The following is a 25393-nucleotide window of genomic DNA, read 5'->3' on the forward strand; positions in this document are numbered from 1 at the left end:
TTTTCGTGTAGTTGCAAATTTTAATAAGTCATTTAATTGCGATGTGCAACAGAATCTCATTAAACAATATAAGTTGACTTTGTTGTTTATCCAGGGTTAATAGGAGTAGATATTACGCGTCGGCATACCGAAAAAAGGTTAGTGCAACGTAAGATTAGCAACAATAATCTGTCAGTTCCTATGGGCTTTTCCAACGCGGGTTTTTAGACCGACGTCTATACTTCAGTTCCTCTAGTCTAATATAAATTACCCTAAACCTCAAGCACCATCCTCGCTAAAACCGTCGGCTTGCGACGAAGAGCTCGACGACTAAATTAACCCATAGACACAGCCTACTGAGTTTCTCCCCGGATCTTCTCAGTGGGTCGCGTTTCCGATCCAGTAGTAGATTCTGCGAAGCACTGCTCTTGTTAGGGACAGTGTTAGCAGCACCTCCGGTTTGAGCTCCATGTGCTCATCTACTTGTCCGGTTACGCTGAGAGCTTCTCAAGGCTATTAGCTTAGGTAGGTAAAAAAACTAATATAAAATGAACTATCGTTGTGTGATCATGATCGATGTGCTCACATATAACTTTTTCGATTGAGGTAACAGCGTTAATCCGGTATCCACTTAGCACTAGATGGGCCGTGACCATGTCTAACCGTCCAATGAAAAAATTACAGGTAGAAAAAACTCTATGTTAGATGTAACTCATGTAGTTTTTGGGTCCTCTGAACCGGAGCCTCTATCTATCTCTCGATAAAGTTACATCTTTCGTATGTGAATTTAAACATAATAATTGTTAAAATGTCTAAACAACCATTATGTGCTATCTATAATATGATACTTAGCTGCTTTAAAATGAAATTAGTTTTTCTTTATTCCTCAGTAAAATCACTAAGTTCATTAAACTGATAGGGCATTAAACTTAACGAATTATATATAGAGAGTCCTTTCATATTTATTTGCATAACAAATTACATACTATTAAATCACTCTTAGACTTTTTTGGCGTGATATTTATTTTATCTTTTATCGGTGATTTCATGAGTACGGAGATACGTAGATTGGCCACGAAGATTTCTTGGGTTTTTAAGGGCGTTTTTAAGGCCTGTGCAAATAAAAAGTTCGAACATAACTTCGTGATGTCCTGTAAATCTGAAATATTTTGTATCACATAATTTTTTTTAAGGGATTTTATGACCTGGTAACTAAAACCTTTAGGTCAAGTCTTATTTTAATTTATATTCTTAATTTTATGAAAAATGATAATGCGGAGTGAAATGAAATGAAGATGATTAATTTGAGACATTCATCAACTGAGATGAAATTAAATGAAATGATATGGGATGAAATATTCTCAGTAAAATGGTGGTCATTTACTGAGACTTATTCAGTGGACTTTTTGGAGGATCCCGAGAAGTTACGTCCGGCGGCTTTGTTTTATTTTGCCACATTTGCGCACTTTCACAGATATTAAACAGTAAATAAACCACCGTTACTACACATTTAAACCTGAAGAAACACTCAATAGACAAAATAAAACAAATCATATAACTTCACTCCTCGTGTTCCCGCCAAAAATCTGTATCACATAAAATAATTCAGTAGCCATTTTTACAGCACAATGTTGTTGTCAAACATTAAAGTCGTTCGAGAATATATTTTAGTTGCACGTTTAGATAAAGAATCTAAACTAGGATTTGAAACCCAGTCATAAGTCGCATCACTTTACATGAGTAATTCGAGTAAAAAACCTATAAATAAAGTGTATCACAACATTGAATCTCTTTTAAATGGACATTGCGGGTTTTTATTGCTTAGACGGGTGGACGAGCTCACGGTCGCCCTGATGTTAAGTGGTTACCGGAGCCCATAGATATCTACAAAGTAAATGCCGCCACCCATCTTGAGATATGAGTTCTAAGATCTCAGTATGGTCACAACGGCTGTCCCACCCTTCAAACCGAAACGCATTACTGCTTCACAGAGAGGTCCTACCACCAGTGATAAATATTTTATTAGGTAGTACATAGTATACGAGAAATAGTGCCCTATCTAACTCAATACGGATATGAAGGCGTGATCATACACCACAGAAGTCATGCGAAACACGATAATCGTAATCAAACCAGTATACGTTCCCACAGCCAACCTTAAAATCAATGTCCGAAGACGCTTTAACTCCGATCACGTATTGAGGCCGACTCAAATCGTTGGGTCAGAGGCGTTTTAGTGAAAACAATCACTTTCTATTATTTGTTGTTCGGTAATGTTTTTTTTTTATTATACTTGTTGGGTAGATGTGGTTAACGTAGCTCAGAGACGTGAATTTCCAAATATAACTAAACTTCGAGGTAGAAATAAGAAAAATACCTACCTACCCGCGAAGGTGCTATTTATCGCTCTAAAGAAACTTTATTATCGAATGGAGAACATTAGGAAATGCGAAAGAAAGAAACAGCTTTATATTGTTAGGTCATTTTAATTATTTGTGTACACCAATAACGTCTTTTTATTTATTTATTGCTTAGATGGATGGAGGAGCTCACAGCCCACCTGGTGTTAAGTGGTTACTGGAGCTCATAGACATCTACAACGTAAATGCGCCACCCACATCGAGATACAAGTTCTAAGGTCTCAGTATAGTTACAACGGCTGCCCCACCCTTCGAACCGAAACGCATTGCGGCTTCACGGCGGAAATAGGCGGGGTGGTGGTACCTACCCGTACGGACTCCCAAGAGCTCCTACCGCTAGTGATTACGCAAATTATAATTTTGCGGGTTTGATTTTTATTACACGATGTTATTCCTTCACCGTGGAAGCCAATCGTGAACAATTTGTTGAGTACGTATTTCATTACAAAAATTGGTTCCCGCCTGCGGGATTCGAACACCGGTGCATCGCTACATACGAATGCACCGGACGTCTTATCCTTTAGGCCACGACGACTTCAGAATAAAACTTCGTGTAATAAAACAAAACTATGGTAGGCAGCGGCTTGGCTCTGCCCCTGGCATTGCTGAAGTCCATGGGCGACGGTAACCACTCACTATCAGGTGGGCCGTATTCTCTTCTGCCTTCAAGGGCAATAAACAAAATTTAAAAAAAAAGCTGGGAGAATTTATAGCTTAACAACTGACGGTATAGCGTATGTTTAGAGTGAGTACCCTAGGTAGCATCAATACAGAGAAACCTTTATCCAATGTGAAATGTGTAAGGGTTTCTCCGAACCATTAAGGTTGGCAGCAAGTTGGCGATAATTCAACTTCGAAAAACGTCAAGTTCCTCAATGAACGCCTCGGGAACTGTGCCAGCGTGACACTTAGCTCAATAAATTCGGAACGTATGTACGTGTAAACATTGTCGATTTTACAAAAACAATTATCTACTTAATCGCTTTGATAATAAGTACGTAATTATAATATAGTAAAAATTATAATATTACTATGACATGATATTTCCGTATGTATATTATTAATATTAAAATATTAAATATTGTTTAAATATTTATAGATTGACTCGGTGGTGCTGTAGTTAGCGGCTTTGACTGTTGCGCCAAGGGTCGTGGGTTCGATTCCCACACCGCGCAAACATTTTTGTGATGAACAAGTTTGTTTGCTTTTTCTGGTTGTTTTGTTTATTATCTATATGAATAGGTACATATTTAAACATATGTTAATATGTATCTCTAGTACACAAAATATAATCTGCGTAATTACATGTGGTAGGATCTCTTGTGAGTCCGTACGTGTAGGTATCACCGCCCTGCCTATTTCTGCCGTGAAGCAGTAATGCGTTTCGGTTTGAAGGGTGAGGCAGCCGTTGTAACTATACTGAGACCTTAGAACTTATATCTCAAGGTGGGTGTCGCATTTACGTTGTAGATGTCTGTGGGCTCCAGCAACCACTTCCACTAAACACCAGGTGGGCTGTGAGCTCGTCCAACACTTAGCAATAAAAAAAAAATGAGGCCGAATTCCCAATAATGTTAAGCTAATGTATACGACTGTCTTGCTGACTGATTTATTACTACAGGATGTAAAACATGAACCTTATTTGTAATAAAGTGTTTTGTGGGTATTTGAAAAAAATCGAAACGAGGGTAGTTGAATATCAGTGCTGTTGGCATTTATTAGGGACAGCGGTATCAGCGTTATATCCGTTTAGCTTTTTATCCCATTTATTTTTATATATTTAAACATATATTTTTAATTTAAAATCGATTAATTTCATTATATTTATATGCCTGTCTGCACCTAACAGAACAGTTGCGTTTTTAGCCAGTCAAAAACGTGATTCCGTTTGGCCAATATAAAACTTTTATTACAAAATTTCCAGAAACATGGTCACCTATAACGCCACCCGCAGGTTGGGTTCTACTATCGACCGTTCCACCGAAACCGGATACTTCGTCAACCACAACCACAACGACAAACCAACCAATCATCCAGGAAACAACCGAGGTCCCGGAGACAACTTTCGTAACCGAAACAACAGTTAAACACACTACAACGATAAAATCGACGACAACTGAGCCAACAACAGTGTCCAATGAACTAATAACTTCTACGACAACGCCGAAACCGGTTACAACCGAAAAAGTAGTAACTACGACACCAGAAATTTTAACTACTCAGATACCGCTGACAACAACAACAAAATTTGTAACTACTGAGAAACCGCTGACAACACCAGCACCAACGACGACTACAACCGAACAACCAAAGACCACCCGAAAACCAACAACCACCACCAAAAAACCAGATACCACAACTCAAACCACAACAACCACTACAACTCAAATTACAACCACTACAACGCCAACAACAACACATAAACCGGCTACAGCCCAACCACCAACAACATCAACGGAAAAACCGATTACTACAACAGAGAAGCCGGTAAATTCAACCGGGAAACCAGTTACTTCGTCCGAAGCACCGTTAACCGAGGTTCCAACAGAATACCAAACGATTTCAACCTCTGATGCCCCGGTCTTAGAGTTCACAGTCAATGTAACTCTTACTCCAAGTCCATCCTCCACCGAAGCTATTGGTTTGACCACGCTCAACGCAGTTTCCAGCGAAGCTACGACTGAAAAAGCAAGTAATGCCACTACTGAAGCTGGTAAGTTTGATAAAATTCAATATTTAGTTAATCTAATATATTCCTTATCAGCATCGAGACGCGAAGGCGTCGATCCACCACTTTTAGTGTCCATTTCACAGCGCCAGAAAAACACAGGAGACTGGAGCATAAATTAGTTTGATTTTAATTCAGTATATCCAGCATCGGATCACATTTTGATTGTCGACATGTTTTAAACGTATCCTCGTCTACTTTGGTCTACTACTACAGTTACTATTCTAATACTACTACTACTGCTACTACCCTAATAGGAAATGTTTAAAACAGGTCACAGATCGCTGGCCACACCGGTCTCATCTGAGTTGCGTGTCAAGGATAGGGAATGATAAGACATCATTATGGAAGTTGTTGCCCCTATAAACGGCTTGAGTACGAAGAATTCATCCATAATCTTCTTGGATATGAAGAATAGCTTTTAGATTTTTTACTGATGGTAGGACGTCTTGTGAGTCCGCGCGGGTAGGTACCACCACCCTGCCTATTTCTGCCGTGAAGCAGTAATGCGTTTCGGTTTGAAGGGTGGGGCAGCCGCTGTAACTATATTTGAGACCTTAGAACTTATATCTTAAGGTGTGTGGCGCATTTACGTTATAGATGTCTTTGGGCTCCAGTAACCACTTAATACCAGGTGGGCTGTGAGCTCGTCCACACATCTAAGCAAAAAAAAAAAAAAAAAGATTTTAGAAGTTGTGTGAATATTGTCGTTAATGATAAAATAGTAAACAAAACGGAATACAGCGATTAATTCAAGCTTTGTGTTAGGTCAAAAGTATTTTTTCATAAGTCACAAATCTATTGTTGAATTTTCTGGGTCCTTAGACACATAGTTTCTCCTAGCCTGGCCTAAAGTGGTTATTGGCTTATGGAAATTAAGACTAACTCTCCCGACACAAAAAAACATAGTGACGTCACACGCCGCCATTAACGACGTGCGAGAGAGATAGCAAGATAGTTTCTTAACACCACCGCTTTACTGCTTCGAAGTCGATTGCGCTGTGACCTTCTATCTCCGACCCAATGCTTGAGTTTGAGGCCTATTTGGACACGGATAGCAGCTCTATGATTAGAAAAAAGTCGCACCCGATGGCTACGGGAGACCATGAATGAGTCAATTGCTGAACCAAAGTTCTCATGGCCCACAGCGCAACTATTTAGAACAATACAAACAATAGTGTTGTGACAGTGCAATTTACATTCAGTAACGAAACATTCCACTATGTGTACAATCGTTTTAATTGTTACAATAGTATTGGAGAGCACAACGCAGACCGCAGACGTTGAGACAACAACCGAATTCATAAATATGTCGGATTACAAAAACGGTGAGTTAAAATTTTTATTATATATATATTTTTTTATGGCAATTCGAAATTTCGACCAATACTTTTTAAGCACTATTAGAATGCAAATTTAAAACTACATTTAAGTTTGTTTGTGTGCATGATTCCCGTCTTGCAACATATTTTGGTGGATTTTTATTAGAAATTGATGACAAATCGCAGTCCTGCCTACGTATTTACGGCGCAGACAAAAAAAAATTAATATTGCGACCTCATGTCTCAAGGTGACGGCTTCCACGTCAACTATAGGCTCCAGGGACCCCTTAACAGCATGTGGGTCGTGAGCTCATTTTGCTTACTTATTTCCTTATTCAATTTTCTGAAAAAAATTACCGAATTAATCATAACTTTTTTTTTGTTTTTTTTTTTTAATTAATGCACTTTTTGAAGCAAAGGCTATTGCCGGGTACAGCCCGCGTCACTAGTGACCATTGAACTTTTGATTTTGTTACATTACGTGTAGTCCAGTATACAGTAATAAAAGTATATAAATTATACCAAAATCGCCAGTAGGTACTACTGCGTGCCTTCGTTTTAGGAAACGCTTTCCTGACAGCCCTCAAACTATTATCACTTAATTGGCTTTACTATTTAAACTGTAAGACCAACAACCTAAAGGCACACTTTCGTATAATGAATTTCAAAAAAAGCTTGAATCCGCAAAACGTGGCAAGGTTAAAGACCCAACAAATGTATCCACAGAGTAAACAACAATAAAAAAAATAAAACTTACAGCTCGGAATTCAAACAAAGAGTTGTCAGTGGCGATGTAGGCGCGCCACGGCCAAGGCGAGAGGCAAGGACGCGTTCGTATTTAAAAAAAAAAACAAAGATAAGAAGAACCGTTTAAAGCGTTCGATTCTCTTTTTAAACGAAAATAAAACGTTCGAAATTTTAAAATTCGAAAATGTGATATTCGCGTATAACGTTTTTCATTAATCCGATGTCCGATCGCGTATCAAAAGTGTTGCAATTTCAAAAGGACCAAAGTGCGTAAATTTGTGTGAATCAGATATTAATGAGTGTGTGTGTGTGTGTGTATTTGTGTCAAAAACACAAAAACAATATAAAGTTATTCAGGACGTATTGCTCACCACGTCTTTAAGGAAATTATATTTGACCCGATCGTTTTGTTTATGCAAGTGTCGATGAATTGCTACGAATTAATCTCGGAAATACACATTCGCAATTCCGACGCCGTTAGATTTGGTTCTTTGAAATATTATCCGAAATTACGATCGTGATATTACCGAAACTCGTTTCGATGTAGTACCCAAAAAGTGTTACAAAAAATTCGTGTGTCTCGCAAAAGTGCACCGAGCTTTTTGCGCATTAAAACTTTGCTCGACTTTTCGACGTTCTAGTCGATCGTTCGAGATAAAATTTCATTAAGACGAAGATACGGTTTCGTTTTTATAAATCACTTTAAAGTATTTAAAAAAAAAAAAACCTTCAAATCTACAACGTTCCTAATTCAAACAAACCAATAACCACAGTTCCTATTTTGAAAATTTAAAAATAATGTTCTGAAAATCGTTAAGTCGGCGGCGGATTTCGAATTTCGAAATGATAATAAACTCTACGTTATTGGTGCTGGCAGTATGCGGTAGGAGGCTGTGGCAGGCGCCGCAGAGCCGGATCGTGGGGGGAGACAAGTCCACCTTCGGGATGTGGCCCTGGCAGATATCCTTGCGGCAGTACAGGACCTCAACGTATCTGCACAAGTGCGGGGCGGCTTTGCTCAACGAAAATTGGGCGATCACGGCAGCTCATTGCGTCGAACAGTAAGTTCAAACTTTATACTATCACCAGCTGTACCCGTCCGCTTCGCTGGTCATTTAAAATTAACATTATTATTTCTCACCCCCACAAAGATTCTCATCATTAACGCCCCCGCAACTGGTGTAGGGAGTCCAATACTCATATAAATAGTAGCTTATCCATTAGGCACATGTATTTTCTACATGGATACCAAGTTTCAAGTCAATCGGATGCATGGTTCAGTAGTTGTAACGGAACATCCGTAAAGACCACTGTAGATTTATATATTAGTATAGATTATGATGAACACTAAATTAAAAAAAGATGCATATCCATGTTAATCCCTTAATCCAGCGGGAATTTTGAAGATCAAGAATAAACAAAGATACAATATTAATTAATATATAATTCATTTATCGAAACACATCGAGTCGATCGCTTGAAATCGATTCCCGGTCTCTTTATCGATTAACCATTTAAATATACTAGTGGTCTCTCACTAGTCGAAATTAGACAATAATTAATTTTAATTATAAATTTGAACATTAATATGGTTCTATTCTATAATCATTGTTCAATAATCACAGATGTCGCCAAATTTAGACAAATAATATTAAAGACAAACAATATTAATCTATTCTCAAGACTAACAATAAACAAAAGAGTATAATAATATATGCGTGTGTGTCAAATCTATTACATGGTAGTGGCGTAATGTTTTTTTTTTAATTGATTTAATGTATTTTTTATGCATAATTTTAAATAGATATTAGCATTCTGCACTCCTTCTCTATAAGTGTGGGAATTTTCATACTCCTCCGTCCGCGCAATTTTCGTAAAAAGGGATACAAAGTTTTTGTTTCACGTATTAATGTATAGATCAACAAAGTGATCAACAAAGCTGGCGGGAGGAGCACCATTGTGGCAGTTTAAATTTAATTCCTGCGACTGTCGTAAAAAAAAAAAAGGTTTTAGCTATTTTCGTTCTAAAAGACCGACAAAGCGCTGTCTTCATGTCAATGACATTTTGACGTTCCCAACATACCAGTGTTACAAGAAAAAACATCTTGGCCCCGTCATGACTTACGCGAGTGTGGTGTTCGCTCACGCGGCCCGCACACACATAGACACCCTCCAATCCCTACAATCCCGCTTTTGCAGGTTAGCCGTCGGGGCTCCGTGGTTCGTGAGGAACGTCGACCTACACGACGACCTGGGCCTCGAATCGATCCGCAAACACATGAAGTCAGTGTCGGAACGTTACTTCGATAAGGCTATGCGTCATGATAATCGCCTTATCGTTGCTGCCGCTGACTACTCCCCGAATCCTGATCACGCAGGAGCAAGTCACCGTCGTCGCCCTAGACACGTCCTTACGGATCCATCAGATCCAATAACTCTTGCATTAGATACCTTCAGCTCTAACACTAGGAGCAGGCTGAGGAACCCCGGTAACCGTACGCGTCGAACTCGACAAAGAGGTCGACGTGCAGCCTAACCCATGCATCAGCCCGCTGAGTATCTCGCCGGATCTTCTCAGTGGGTCGCGATTCCGATCCGGTAGTAGATTCATTCGCGAAGCAACTGCTCTTGAGTTGTTAGGTCTCCTTCGGAGGCGCTCGGGCAGTTGTTAGCAAATCCCACCCCTCCTGGCTGAGCATTTGCTCGCCCACCTGTCCTGGTGAAGCTGGAAAGGCCTCCGGGCCACCAGTAATCCTTCAATCATAAAATAAAATAAAAAAAACATCAACACAATTTTTAAGGGAACATTAGCATTGTTGATTATTATATCGAGATGTGAAATGCTATTTGGTTTAAGCGACAATTTGTTTAATATGCTACATTTATATTTGTAATTAAAGGTGCCTTTCATTTGGTATTAACATAAACAGTTCGATGTTTTTAATTGAAATTCAATTAAGTTTACCCCATTTCAATAGCTGAAGAAGTTTTTTTGTCATAATATCTTTTTCAAATTTTAAACGTTATACAGTTCTCGTGTAAAGTTACAAAAGTGTCCCTTAAACCAAATACCTTGACACCCGTCGATTTTTTTTTTTAAAATAGACATTCAAGCTTTTTTTTTACCGCGTATTTCATCGTATATTCAGTGTGCTCAGTGCGAGTTTTTTAACGTTCTCTATTATTATTTTTTTATTTTTTTATTGCTTAGATGGGTGGACGAGCTCACAGCCCACCTGGTGTTAAGTGGTTACTGGAGCCCATAGACATCTACAATGTAAATGCGCCACCCACCTTGAGATATAAGTTCTAAGGTCTCAGTATAGTTACAACGGCTACCCCACCCTTCGAACCGAAACGCATTACTGCTTCACGGCAGAAATAGGCAGGGTGGTGGTACCTACCCGTGCGGACTCCCAAGAGGTCCTACCACCAGTAACGCAAATTATAATTTTGCGGGTTTGATTTTTATTACACGATGTTATTCCTTCACCGTGGAAGTCAATCGTGAACATTTGTTGAGTACGTATTTCATTAGAAATATTGGTACCCGCCTGCGGGATTCGAACACCGGTGCATCGCTACACACGAATGCACCGGACGTCTTATCCTTTAGGCCACGATGACTTCAAAAAGTTCCTAAAAGTTAACTAAAATTTATATGGAGTTGAAACAGCGCCCCTAGGGGCAAACGTAGGCAATTGTTCCAACTCCATACACTAATTTAAGTTAACTTTTAAGCCATCGAGAACGTTAAAAAACTCTAACTAAGCACACTACTTTGAAGGGTGAAATAATCGTTGAGCAGATTCAAGTAAAACTAAGTTTTTGATGTGAAACATCTATAGCCGCGCGTAAAACCGATTTCTGGCGTGGCGACGCATGCTGTGGCGACGCATGCTGTGGCGACGCGTCGCCATGCGCAATCGACTGTGCGATTCTCTCCCACTCGATCCGGCGTTAAGCCATCTCTCTCGCTACACTGAACTCGGATACCTATAGTGTATACTCCGTAGTGTATACAGTGTTGTTTTCTATAGTACACATAACCTGTGTTTTACTTGAAAACAAATTATTTTTCGTAATATTTTATTTTATCATTAAGTATGACATATTTAGTTCCTATCACAATCTGTTCTTCTCTGCATATTATTACTTTTACAAAATAATGTCGATGTTTCACATCTGCCAGGCGTCCCGTGACGGCTCACATTTTTTTTTGCTATATCCTACTCTTGTTAAGCGCTTTATCACTTGATTGGTTATATTAAACGACACCTCGTTACGGTCACCTTGGACCTAAGGTCAAAATCACTAGTGCCTGAAGACACTGTAATTCTATCCTCCAAAGAAGCAAGGCTGATCGATACCTAATCATCCGAGCTGATTAGATCTATTTACTTAGAAATATCATAGACTTGTAGCTTGAATCGATAAATAAACCATTATTGTACATTATGTGAGGCGACTACCAAAGACCATAGACAAAGCTGCCAAATTAAGGGATCGGGTTGCCATATCTAAAGTACGTTTTGACATCTCTGTACAAATATAACTATTTAATTTAATTATAGTTTTTTGTGTAAAGTATTATGATGCTAAGAAAAACTAGACTCTGTATTCTGTCGGACACGTTCAAGGTTGTGATGCAATCAGAGGGATATGGTTGTCACACTAGATAAAAATAATCGGTTGAAATAGATATAAATTTCGAATATGAGACGAAACCTTTTTTACTTAACGGTAATGTTGTGCAAACAAAAGCTCATATGTAATAATGAGCTTTAATGAGTATCAATTAAAACCACTACTGCCACGGATCCAGCTGATAGAAGATAATTTTGCACTCATTTGCTTCGTTATGTAAAACAAAAATTGTTTCAAGGATAAAGATTGTAGGTAAAAATATCTAAAAATTAAATTTGCGAACAGAATTTCGAAGCTACCGACAACCCTATTTAATATGTACTGGAGATCATAAGGAAGATGTTAAACTATTTTACCACAAGAATATAACAATAAAATACATAGTTATATTCTCACGACGCGGCGACGTCTTGAAATATTAATGAAAAATTACGTCACACTCCATTATTTTTTATGATAACGTTTTTTTATTTATTATTTATTACTTAAATGTCTAAATGAGCTCACAGCTCACTTGAAGTTAAGCTATAAGACGTCCAATACATTCGTATCGAGCGATTCAACTATGATGATATTCCAATCCCGCAGGCGGGTACTAATAATTAACAATAACATAATTCTACTAGCTGTACTCGTCCGCTTCGCTGGGCATTTAAAATTAACATTATTATTTCTCACCCCCATAAAGATTCTCATCATTAACGCCCCCGCAACTGGTGTAGGGAGTACAACGCTCATATAAATATTAGCCTATCCATTAAGTACGTGTATATTCTACATGGATACCAAGTTTCAAGTCAATCGGATGCACGGTTCAGTAGTTATAACGGAACATCCGTAAAAACCACTGTAGATTTATACTCGTATATTAGTATAGATGAAGCACGTACGTAACTGATGCTCACGAATGACTTGACAAGATATTTGACAGATGCCTGAATCTCGCTTACGACATTTACAAGATAATCTTGCATATATATAAGTTCCGAACAACCACTTTGGCATCCGGTCACCGTCCTCGTCGAACTCGTCGCTTGCGACGAAGGGCTGGACGAGTGAATTAACCCACAGGCACAGCCCACTGAGTTTCTCGCCGGATCTTCTCAGTGGGTCGCGTTTCTGATCCGGTAGTAGATTCATTCGCGAAGCAGCTACTCTTGAGGTCTCCTTCGGAGGCACTCGGGTAGCTGTTAGCAAATCCCACCCCTCCTGGCTGAGCCCTTGCTCGCCTGCCCTGGTAAAACTGGAAAGGCCTTTGGGCCACCAGTAGCATTTCCCCAGGTACACAAAGGATAGTTTACGACAGGAAATTATTATGTGGCATAATGAAAAAATTTAATATAATATTATTAATATTAAGAAATGGTCGCTTGTGTACAGTACTTTATATAGACTGTATATATGGACATATATCTATATCGAAGGGTGCAAGACTATTTGGTTTAAGCGACATTCCGTTTAACACGCTACATTTCAAATTCAAAATTCAAATTTAAAATCATTTATTTCAACTTAAGATGTCAGTATGACACACTTGTTGAATGTCAAAATATAAATAACTATGTTAACTCTACCACCGGTTCCAAAAAAAGCCACAGTCCTGAGAAGAACCGACGAAACAAACTCAGCGGGCTTTTTTTTTGTTTTTTCTCAAATATTTTCTTTTTTTTTAAATAAATAAAAATATTTACAATAAAGGAAAAAACAAGCCAAAAAATACAATTAAAAATAATAATAATAATAATGAAAAATGAAAAATGAAAAATGAAATTTACCTTATTTTTTTAATAGAACTTCAATTAAGTTTACTCCAATTGAATAGCTGAAGAAGTTTTTTTGTTATCTATACTAATATTATAAAGCTAAAGAGTTTGTTTGTTTGAACGCGCTAATCTCAGGAACTATTGGTCCGATTTGAAAAATTCTTTCAGTGTTACATAACCCATATATTGACGAAGGCTATAGGCTATATGACATCACGGTAAAGCCAATATAAGTGGAGCACCAATAAAATATTTTTCAAAATAGGGGTTTAAATAGCTCCTTAACATTTTTTATTGCTTAGATGGGTGGACGAGCTCACAGCCCACCTGGTGTTAAGTGGTTACTGGAGCCCATAGACATCTACAACGTAAATGCGCCACCCACCTTGAGATATAAGTTTTAAGGTCTCAGTATAGTTACAACGGCTACCTCACCCTTCAAACCGAAACGCATTACTGCTTCACGGCAGAAATAGGCAGGGCGGTGGTACCTACCCGTGCGGACTCACAATAGGTCCTACCACCAGTGATTACGCAAATTATAATTTTGCGGGTTTGATTTTTATTACACGATGTTATTCCTTCACCGTGGAAGTCAATCGTGAACATTTGTTAAGTACGTATTTCATTCGAAAAATTGGTACCCGCCTGCGGGATTCGAACACCGGTGCATCGCAACAACGAATGCACCGGACGTCTTATCTTTTAGGCCACGACGACTTCAAAACATTCTATAATTCAAAAATATTTTCACTTTCTATTACGTAAATGAAGTGGGGGGGGGGATTTAGCGTTACGCCCCAAAGTAACTAATCCACGCGGACGGAGTCGCGGGCAAAAGCTATGTTAGTAATATTTTTTCCAAATTTGAAACTTGAAACGGCCGTGTCGTGTAAAATTACAAAAATGTCGCTCGAACCAAATAGTTTATCGGTGACGTCACTACGTTTAAAACGAACGAAATCACGGAATCCCGTTACAACGATAGTTTCGTATTAAGCGTACCGCCGTCGGAGCTGCTGGTCCGTCTCGGGGAGCACGACCTGGCCAACGAGGATGAGCCCTACGGATTCGCCGAGAGACGGGTCCAGATCATCGCCAGCCACCCTCACTTCGACCCGGCCACGTTCGAGTACGACCTGGCGCTGTTGAGGTACGTACACACGATCCATAAGGCCGAATTCCACAGTGCGTTTCCAGAGGTCTTTTTTGCCACGCACCATCCGGCTATGGAATGAGCTCCCCTCCACGGTGTTTCTCGAGCGCTATGACATGTCCTTCTTCAAACGAGGCTTGGGGAGAGTATTAAGCGGTAGGCAGCGGCTTGGCTCTGCTCCTGGCATTGCTGAAGTCCATGGGCGACGGTAACCACTCACCATCAGGTGGGCCGTATACTCGTCTGCCTACCAGGCCAATAAAAAAAAACACCTTTTGTGAGTCCGCACGGGTAGGTACCACCACCCTGCCTATTTCTGCCGTGAAGCAGTAATGCGGTTTGAAGGGCGGGGCAGCCGTTGTAACTATACTGAGACCTTAGAACTTATATCTCAGGGTGAGTGGTGCATTCACGTTGTAAATGTCTTGACTGCTAACCACTTAACACCGGGTAGGCTGTGAGTTCGTCCACCCATCTAATAAACAAAATTTCGAACTACCCTACATCCAGAGTAATTATTATTTATTGATTAGACGGGTGGACAGGCTCACGGCCAACCCGGTGTTAAGTGTTAAGTCCATGGACATCTACAACGTAAGTTCCACCACCCACCTCTAGATATGAGTTATATAGGGTCTCAGTTTTTTTTCTAATATCTAGATTCTACGAGCCGGTTAAGTTCCAGCCTAATATCCTGCCAGTCTGCGTTCCTGACAATGATGATGACTATGTCGGGAAGACTGCTTACGTCACGGGCTGGGGAAGGCTGTACGACGGTAAGTCTTGGTTACCTTCCGAAAAATCCATCCATATTAAAATACAGATTATAAATATATTTGTAAAGAAAACCCTTTATTAATCAAAACTCTAGTTTTTATAAAGGATTTTTCTTCAGTGTCATGGAGTAAAGTCGTGTCATTGAGAGCTCAGTTTTGTATGGGAATTTTTAGCGGGAACGCGAGGAGTAAAGTTGTGTGATCCTCCAAAAAGTTCACTGAAGAAGTATCAGTAAATGACCACCATTTTACTGAGATTACATATCATCCCGTATAATCTCATTTCATTTCCTTTCATAATATCATTTTTCATATAAAAAAATATATATATATAAAAGATTCGGCTGTATGGTATTGATACCTTCATCTTTCCAGTTGGAAAAATAAAACTACTACTACTCAGTTTTGTATAGTTTATTAGTACTGTTTACTTTTGAATATTAATTTTAAAAGAGATTAATGACTTCAAATGTTGTTTTCTTATTATATAACAGAAAACGCAATTATGTAAAGACATAAAAGTATTGTTTATTCATTCTGAAGTACTCCATATCATTATATATTTATATGTTACATTACATATTGCGCAATAAACGTACAGACAACTTGTAACATAATAAGTCGCACCCATAGAATTGAAGGGGCTTAACAATAAAATTTTAAGAAAATTAATTTTTATACTTTGGAGGATTCACAAACATGTATTCTAACAGCTTACAAGATTTTTTTTTTATAATTAAATTTAAAATTTGTCTGGAAAAGCACAAAGTACACTTTCCGTCTGTTTTAAATTAATACGCTTTAAGATTTAAAGTACATAATATTAAAATCAAAACTGAAAAATTACAATTCAATTCAGTTACCTTTTTGGCGTTTTGACAAAAAAAACAAGTATTTTGGATTAAACCACTTCAATTCTGAAGGTGTGATTTGTTTTATCAGTGTAGTGAAATAAAAAAATAAAACAAAATCGTGAAAATTTTCTGCTATAATAACACTACATAGTTTAACTGCTAAAACATTATCGCCTTTATTGCTCGCAACCGGCAACCCTCAGACACAGCCCACTGAGTTTCTCGCCGGATCTTCTCAGTGGGTCGCGTTTCCGATCCGGTGGTAGAGTCTGCGAAGCACTGCTCTTGCTAGGACCAGTGTTAGCAACGTCATCAGGTTGAGCCCCGTGAGCTCAACTACTAGTTAAGGCGACGCTGATATACCCTCTCAAGACAATCAGCATAGTTAGGGAAAAAAAAGGTGCGTGTACTTGTGTACGCGCGTAAGAAGTTATACTTTATTTTTATTAAATTTATTTCTTTTTTTTTAAATATTAAATAATTAATAAGAAATATTTCACGTTAAAAAATGAATGCTAATAACACTTTTTTTTAAGAGTGTACATGCGCGAAAGTTCACCTGCGGCTATATTCAGACTCGCCAAGTTACGTCGGTCGTATTGTAATGAGCGATTTAGTGGGCAACTTCATTTCTGTTAATTTTGTGTCACGGTGCGCGCGCATTGTAAAATTTCACTCTCATCAATTTTTCATAGCGCGCCTAAAGAAGAATAACTTAAAAAAAAAAAGCTCGCAACAATTAAATACGAATTCGATAATCTTCTCACAGAGGGCCCGTTGCCGAGTGTACTCCAGGAGGTTCGAGTACCCGTGATCAACAACACGGCATGCGAGGCGATGTACCAGGCCGCCGGCTACAACGAGCACATACCGAACATATTTATATGCGCAGGCAGAACCAAAGGCGGGACCGACAGTTGCGAAGGTAAGCCAACTTACTAGAGCTATATGTACGTAAGCTAAGAGTAGCGCCATCTATCGCCGAAGAGCCGAACGTCGAAGGATGTAGTAACCGATAAGTACAACGCCATCTATTGTAATGGAAACACATCGAAGATACTCGACTTGCGAGGAACGTTCTCGACGATTCTAGGGATGTCGTAACAAATATAAAAGCGTTGCAGAGATGGCACGTAGTTACGGAACTACTCGAAGCGAAACAGCTAACAGATTACCTGAAGCGATGCGGGAGAAGTGAATTAAGAATTTTAAGGTGTTCTCATTGTTTTTTGATTGTAAATTGTGTTTTGGTGTGCAATAAAGTATATTCTCTCTCTCTCTCTCACACACATACACACACACACACACATACTGAATGTCTTCTTCTTTTTCTCCACCTTAACCCACTAGGTGGGGTCGGCATAGCTGATTTTTTTCTTCTATCAGCCGTCACCTCAACACTCACTCCTCTGTCTCTCATATCGTCATTCACACACTCCATCCATGTCTTCTTCGGTCGTCCTCTTCCCCCTCTACCTTGCACTACCATTTCCATACATCTCCTAGTCAGATGCATCTTCTATGTAATAACTGTTTTGTTGTGAACAGGTGATAGTGGGGGTCCTATGGTGGTACGCCGCGACCGCGACGACAGGTTCGTCCTGGGCGGCATCATATCCTGGGGCATCGGTTGCGCCGAGCCGAACCAACCCGGAGTCTACACCCGGATATCGGAGTTCAGGGATTGGATCAACCAGATACTGCAGTTCTGAGTGACGTTATATTATTATAACGGCTTTAACGCGATTCGAAATTCGAATGTTGTAATTTCGATAATAATAATAATTGAATAATCGATAATCGTAATTCGTAAATCGATAAATGAATTTAAAAAAAAAACTGAAAGAAACCATGTAAAATAGAACTCATAGCTATTGAGGCATTTCTTAACAAAATTATTTAAATACAAATAGTTTAATTAATTAGCCGGTTCAATCTTCCCAACAAATTCGAACGGGTACATAATAAATTATTATTTTTAACAAAATTTAAACATCAATGATTTTGTAGTAAAATAATATACATCGTAAAAAAAAAGAATTTTGAACAACGAACATTTGTGCCACTTAAGTCGTGACTCATAAAACGTTACATATGACACACAAAAGTCACGTAAAGTATTTGCGTCTCGTTCGCACTTCCAATAACACATACACACGAACGAGAAGAAAACAAAATTAAATAGTACTACAATATAGTTTCATATATTTTTTTGTGTAAAAGATTACATCAAACTTCAAATTACCACAAACGGAACGATAGATGGCGTTGTTCTAAAAAAACCAAGACAATTTGAAAATATCAGCAAATTGCTCGGAATTTTGCATCGACATGATAACTACATTTCAAGAAAATAAAATATGGGAATACTTCACAGCTAAGCATTGATTTGAAGCTTTGGACTCACAGCCCCAATGTGGTTAGTTTCTTCTCTCTCTACCTTAAGTTTTATTAAAAAGAAAGTATAATATTGCATTGGATTCCAGATCATTCTTAGTCAAAGTTTATATTCGAATTTAATTTTTATAAGCTGTCAATTGTCATCTTTTACCCGATCCAGTTTTTAAGCCTCTATCCATGCCATCTGTTGACAAAAAAGAAAAACTGCATGTGCCTCAACAAAAAAAAGGTGGTGAAACTAAAATACATAGAAAGCTCTCGAAAGTAACAAAGTTAGCATCAACGAACTTCGAAGTGATTAAATTAACCCATTAATTTATTATTAACTCCAACAACATGAAAAAAACATAACTAAACGTATAAACACTTGCGTTTGATCCCAGCTGATCTGCGAAAAAGTTTGAGAATCGCTGTGAACTACGAACTTTACTTTAGAGAAACTTTTAGTAATAAGTAAACGAATTTATTTTTAATTTATCAATGAATTTAGTTCTCAATTTGAAAGGGACAGATGTCTAGTTGATTTTGACGTCAACGTTTTGCAAAGAGAAACAAGAGATGGCGCTAGTATCATCAAGAATAAAAACTTAAGCAAGAACTCTGTGCTTTTAAGCTTACATTTAAAAACACTAAGAAACACAATTAATTAAATTAGAAATCTGTTTGTTTAACTTTCTTTAATTCTTAATATTTTTTATATTATTAAAGGTCCGTTTTCTATTCCAATTATTACAACACAATGTTCCCTTTCATCTTAAAAGTTAGTATATAAAAAAATTAAGAATTGTCAAGCACAATCCGTCCTTAATTTATTTTAGTTAAATAATAATTTGTACATAGACGTCATTATTTATAATAAATAAGAGAATGCATTTATTAAATATATTTATGATCTAGCCATAGATTCATTAAGGATTCTTCTCAATGATAATAAATATATTTTTTTTATCAAAATGAAGTTTCATTTGAATATTTATATGGTTTTTGTCACTTTTAACCACAACGTTATTGAAAAACAAAATATCTTTTTTTTTTCTTTTTTAACTAATACAATCCAAAAATCTTTATATTACAGAATAATGACTGATTAAAAACATTTCAAATAATATATACAACTAAGTTTATTCATTCGTTCGTTAGTCATTCATTCGTTACTTGAGACCTTAGAACTTATATCTCAAGGTGGGTGGCGCATTTACGTTGTGGATGTCTATGGGCTCCAGTAACCACTTAACACCAGATGGGCTGTGAGCTCGTTCACTCATCTAAGCAATAAAAAAAAAAAAAAAAACATGAAGATCATACAATGTACATAATACAAATTGTATTTGTATTTAATCGTATATAAGTCTATCTTATATTGTATTTATTTTTCACATGTGTATATAAGTATATATTTTTATGTAAGTTTATTAAGATATAGCACCGTCCATGCTAGCTTGCTTATTCCTCTCCCTGCAAGGTTGCCTGGAAGAGATCGCTTTCAGCGATAAGGCCGCCAATTTATGTCACCGTCTATTATTTGTTTTATATGTTTACTCTGTACATGTGGTGTTAAATAAAGAGTTATATTATTATTATTTATTTATATTTATTTAAAATCTTATTAATTACATAATATTTTTTAAAAAAGATATTAAAAATACAATTTTTAAAAAACACTATATAAAAATAGATTGCCGCTGATGGCGGTGTCTACGACACAAGCCACCAGTGGTTAGGACTCCAGAGTGAGAAACCTCCTCACAATGCGTGCAGTATCGAGGATAACTGCTTTCTGTATTAGGCCCTTAACCCAGCTGGATAACGAAAGTTTCTTATGATGTTGATCGAAACTTTTCGCTTTATAATATACTTATATAATAATATACTTAATATACTTTATATTATTATAATATACAATACATACTTACAAAATTAAAATTGATGGAGAATTTGTGTATTTTGTTTATAGATGGCGCTGTTCGTAAGCATTTTACATTACAACTAGCTTTGGCCCGCGACTCCGTCCGCGTGGAATAGTTACTTTGGAGTAACGCTAAATTTTACCCCCCACTTCATTTACGAAGAAAGAAAAAAAAATATTTTTGAATTATAGAATGTTAAGGAGCTATTTAAGCCCCTATTTTGAAACATTCATTATTGGTGCTCCGCTTGTATTGGCCTTACCGTGATGTTATATAGCCTTCCTCATTAAATGGGCTATCTAATAATGAAAGAATTTTTCAAATCGGACCAGTAGTTCCTGAGATTAGCGCGTTCAAACAAACTCTTCAGCTTAGCTATAATATTAGTATAGATCAACTTCGAAGCCAAAAGGACTGCGTAGAGTTCAAATGTCTTAGTGTCCAATTGTTAAAATTTCATTAAACTATTTCGAATAAGCCAAATAACAATATACAGTGGGTACAATATCCGTATCTAGGCATTGCCTTAACAATAACATATTGTTTAAGAGTTAAAAAAAAAAAAAAATGTACTCCAGTTGTACATAGATGGCGCTGTTCGCAAAGTAACAAAATGCCTATACGAATGTATGAAATTGTTTGAAAACCTAAATCGCGCTTTTGATAGTTTCAAAATTTTTACTATATATCCAAAATAAAAAGATTATCAAGTGTACTTGCTTCGGCAGTACATATACTAAAATTGGAACGATACAGAGAAGATTAGCATGGCCCCTGCGCAAGGATGACACGCAAAATCGTGAAGCGTTCCACATTTTTTGAACATTTTAGTTTCGGACAACCCTTAGGGCGTTATGATTCACCAACCTTAATAAAGCTCTTTGAGTCTATATCAACGCTTGAAAGGCAAACGTGACTAAGCGACAATGCGTGAACTTTAAAGTAGACTAATTTAAAGTTGAAATATCTGAAAACAAAATTTATTTTAACGAATCTAGCTGTAGTAGAATCTAGCTAGTAGCTGTAGGATTGAAATGATTTTAATAGACCTAGAAATATATATTTTTTGCACATCGAATATGGTTATTGCCTATTATTTATGTGCAAAGCAGTTATTGTCGCTTAGTCATGTTTGCCTTTCAAGCGTCGATATCATCTACATTTTATTACATGAGCAGGGTTTGTTATAAGGCAACATTAAAAGAAATGAACGGGTGTGGTTGAAAATTGACGTGACTGCGTGATCATCTTGTTAATTGCAAACGGTAAATAGTTTCCCTGAGCACGTCACTTCGGGTCCTCCCGCTCCATTGCTGAGGACGATTAGGTATATCAAGCACCGGTCACCGTTCTCGTCGAATCGCCAAAAGCGACGATGAATTCACTGAGTAAATTAACTCAGACAGCCCGCTGAGTTTCTCGCCGGATCTCCTCAGTGGGTCGCGATTACTGGTGGTAGGACCTCTTGTGAGTCCGCGCGGGTGGGTACCACCACCCTGCCTATTTCTGCCGTGAAGCAGTAATGTGTTACGGTTTGAAGGGTGGGGCAGCCGTTGTAACTATACTTGAGACCTTAGAACTTGTATCTCAAGGTGGGTAGCGCATTTACGTTGTGGATGTCTATGGGCTCCAGTAACCACTTAACGCCAGGTGGGCTGTGAGCTCGTCCACCCATCTAAGCAATAAATAAATAAAAAAGATTCCGATCCGGTGGTAGGATTTAGCGAAGCACTGCTCTTGCTAAGGCCAGTGTTAGCAAATTCGTCAGACTGAGCCCTGTCAACTAATCTACGCCCCTCGAGGTTACTAGCATAGGTAGGAAAAAAAAATATTGTTATAAGACCAACATGTTCACCTTATGAGAATACAATAATTTATTACTCTGGTTCAATATTGTTTTTTTTTTTTTTGTCGTATATTCAGACGGTTGATGATGGTGAGTGGTTACCGTCTGCCAAAGCCAAGCCGGTACCTACTTTTAAGTACTCCCGCAAGCCTTGTTTGAAGAAGGACATGTCATAGCGCTCGGGAAACACCGTGGAGGGGAGCTCATTCCATAGCCGGATGGTAGGTATTTTTATTGCTTAGATGGGTGGACGAGCTCACAGCCCACCTGGTGTTAAGTGGTTGTTGGAGCCCATAGACATCTACAACGTAAATGCGCCACCCACCTTGAGATATAAGTTCTAAGGTCTCAAGTCTAGTTACAACGGCTGCCTCGCCCTTCAAACCGGAACGCATTACTGCTTCACGGCAGAAGTAGGCAGGGTGGTGGTACCTACCCGCGCGGACTCACAAGAGGTCCTACCACCAGGAAAGTTAGCAACGTCGTCAGGTTAGAGCTCACCTATTAGTTCAGTTACGCTGGCATAACGTTGTCTTTTTGTTATATTAATTTAAGTTTATATTCTGAGAGTGTTTTTGTTACGTATAGGTTTAAAAGCTTTTGGTCCAGGAGCCAAGTACAATTTCGGTCAATTATTTTATCTCGAGCGAAACTTCGTAAAATGCATTAGGGACCTATACTATGAATACTCGCGACCGTCAGCTGCGACTCCGTGGGTGGGGCGGCGGTGGCAGCCTCCCATGCATGGAGAAAAAAAAAGTTTTTTCAGTCATTTCCTCCCATTTGAAATTTTGTCAGATTATAGTTAACCTAGTATTTTGAAGGAAAAAAAGTCAGCTGGCCATAGCATGATGGATTATACGTCAGCTGGCTGCTTGAACATGAAAAAAAAATTATATTTTTAATGATTTCCTCTCAACTAAAAATTTACCTGGTGATCGTTTATATTCTACTATGAATGAAAATTAATGTCAGCTTGCTGTATCTCAGTGGAAAGTTTGTCAGCTGGTACCTTGAAAGGTGTAACGCAGCAGCATATTATTATATCACCTACTGAATCTTATCAGCTGACGGCTTTTTCCTTGACTTACAGCTAGCTGATTTCTTTCATTATTTACTAGAGTATGTATGAAAATGATTGATTTTTATTGTTATTTTTGAGCAACTCATGAAAATAAAAGTAAATTAATTAAAAAAATATGCTATATAAATTATGCTGCTGCGTTACACCTTTCAAGGTACCAGCTGACAAACTTTCCACTGAGATACAGCAAGCTGACATTAATTTTCATTCATAGTAGAATATAAACGATCACCAGGTAAATTTTTAGTTGAGAGGAAATCATTGAAAATATATTTTCTTTTCATGTTCAAGCAGCCAGCTGACGTATAACCATCATGTTATGGCCAGCTGATTTTTTGGAGTTTACTCCTTAAGAATCGATTTACATATATAGGCCCGGGGTATGAAAATTATGGGGACCAAAATCGTACTAGAGAGTATAGCATGTCACACGAAATGCGTTATGCGCCTGATTGGCTCCTGATTGGCGCGCGCACGCATCACCTGATTGGCTCCTGATTGGCGCGCGCACGCATCACCTGATTCTTGCGCGCAGGTCCGCACTCAGGTAGCCGTGGCAGGATGATGCCACAGATTTTTTAACGTCAAAGAATTTAATAAGTATTTATTAACAGTTAATAAATTATTTATGAAATGCAATTTAACAAATGTATAATTAATAGAATAAAAATCTACCGTGCATAATCTAAGTATCATCAAAAATGCATTCATTTATACCCGTATTCCCTTATCTATTTATTTATTTTATAATCGTTCTTGAGGAGTAAACTCCAGTCGTGCGTCGGAGCGGACACACACACTTTTTTTTTTCCTTCAAAATACTAGGTTATCTATAATCTGACAAAATTTCAAATGGGAGGAAATGACTGAAAAAACTTTTTTTTTCTCCATGCATGGGAGGCTGCCACCGCCGCCCCACCCACGGAGTCGCAGCTGACGGTCGCGAGTATTCATAGTATAAGTCCCTAATGCATTTCTCAACTCTCAGACACAGCCCACTGAGTTTCTCGCCGGATCTTCTCAGTGGGTCGCGTTTCCGTTCCGGTGGTAGATTCTGCGAAGCACGACTCTTGCTAGGGTTCGTGTTAGCATCGTCGTCAGGTTTGAGCCCCGTGAGCTCACCTACTAGTTAAGGTTCCGCTGGAATAGTCTCTCTAGGCTACCAGATTAGGTAGGAAAAAAAAAGCAATTCACGAATTTTCGGTTGGGAGGGACTTGGTCATGAAAATCTGTCACTGGCTCCCGGGCTATTATTTTTTACTTTTCATTAAAAACATTTTTTTTTCACACCCACTTGCAAACTAAGCAATCTGTGTGAAACTCGCCACAGCGCTAAGGCTACCAGCATAGGGAGAAAAAAAAGTTCTAAATCAAACCATTAGGGATGGATAATATATTATAATATAAAGAAGAAACATTCATTGAGGTTGGTGAATCAACGCCCTAAGGGTTGTCCGAAACTAAAATGTTCAAAAAATGTGGAACGCTTCACGATTTTGCGTGTCATCCTTGCGCAGGGGCCATGCTAATCTTCTCTGTATCGTTCCAATTTTAGTATATGTACTGCCGAAGCAAGTACACTTGGTTCGTTTTTTATTTTGTATATATAGTAAAAATTTTGAAACTATCAAAAGCGCGATTTAGGTTTTTAAGCAATTTCATACATTCGTATAGGCATTTTGTTACTTTGCGAACAGCGCCATCTATGTACACCAACAGTACATTTTTTTTAACGCTTAAATAATATCTTATTGTTATGGCAAC

At 38.1% G+C, this 25393-nt stretch overlaps 1 protein-coding gene and 2 non-coding genes across 4 annotated transcripts in view; 2 read left to right on the forward strand and 1 right to left on the reverse strand.

Annotated features, from left to right (window-relative positions):
- LOC101746597 (serine proteinase stubble) overlaps positions 1-19746 on the forward strand; it is a 64250-nt gene extending 44504 nt beyond the window's left edge. For both annotated transcript variants that reach the window (XM_012696418.4, XM_062672706.1), the window contains 7 exons: positions 4324-5112; positions 6381-6455; positions 8074-8257; positions 14607-14759; positions 15423-15538; positions 17162-17317; positions 17941-19746. In XM_012696418.4, the coding sequence (XP_012551872.2) occupies positions 4324-5112; positions 6381-6455; positions 8074-8257; positions 14607-14759; positions 15423-15538; positions 17162-17317; positions 17941-18104 (1637 nt within the window). In that variant the 3' untranslated portion in view covers positions 18105-19746. The remainder of the gene's footprint in view (positions 1-4323; positions 5113-6380; positions 6456-8073; positions 8258-14606; positions 14760-15422; positions 15539-17161; positions 17318-17940) is intronic.
- A 1665-nt stretch (positions 19747-21411) lies between these two features.
- Positions 21412-21518, forward strand: LOC119629982 (U6 spliceosomal RNA). Its single transcript, XR_005245823.1, has one exon. It is a non-coding gene; the product is annotated as a U6 spliceosomal RNA (small nuclear RNA).
- A 3583-nt stretch (positions 21519-25101) lies between these two features.
- LOC119629983 (U6 spliceosomal RNA) lies at positions 25102-25208 on the reverse strand. The gene has a single exon (XR_005245824.1). It is a non-coding gene; the product is annotated as a U6 spliceosomal RNA (small nuclear RNA).
- Positions 25209-25393: the final 185 nt, after the last annotated feature.

Source organism: Bombyx mori, chromosome 2, assembly GCF_030269925.1.
Source record: "Bombyx mori chromosome 2, ASM3026992v2".
Lineage (NCBI taxonomy): Eukaryota > Metazoa > Arthropoda > Insecta > Lepidoptera > Bombycidae > Bombyx > Bombyx mori.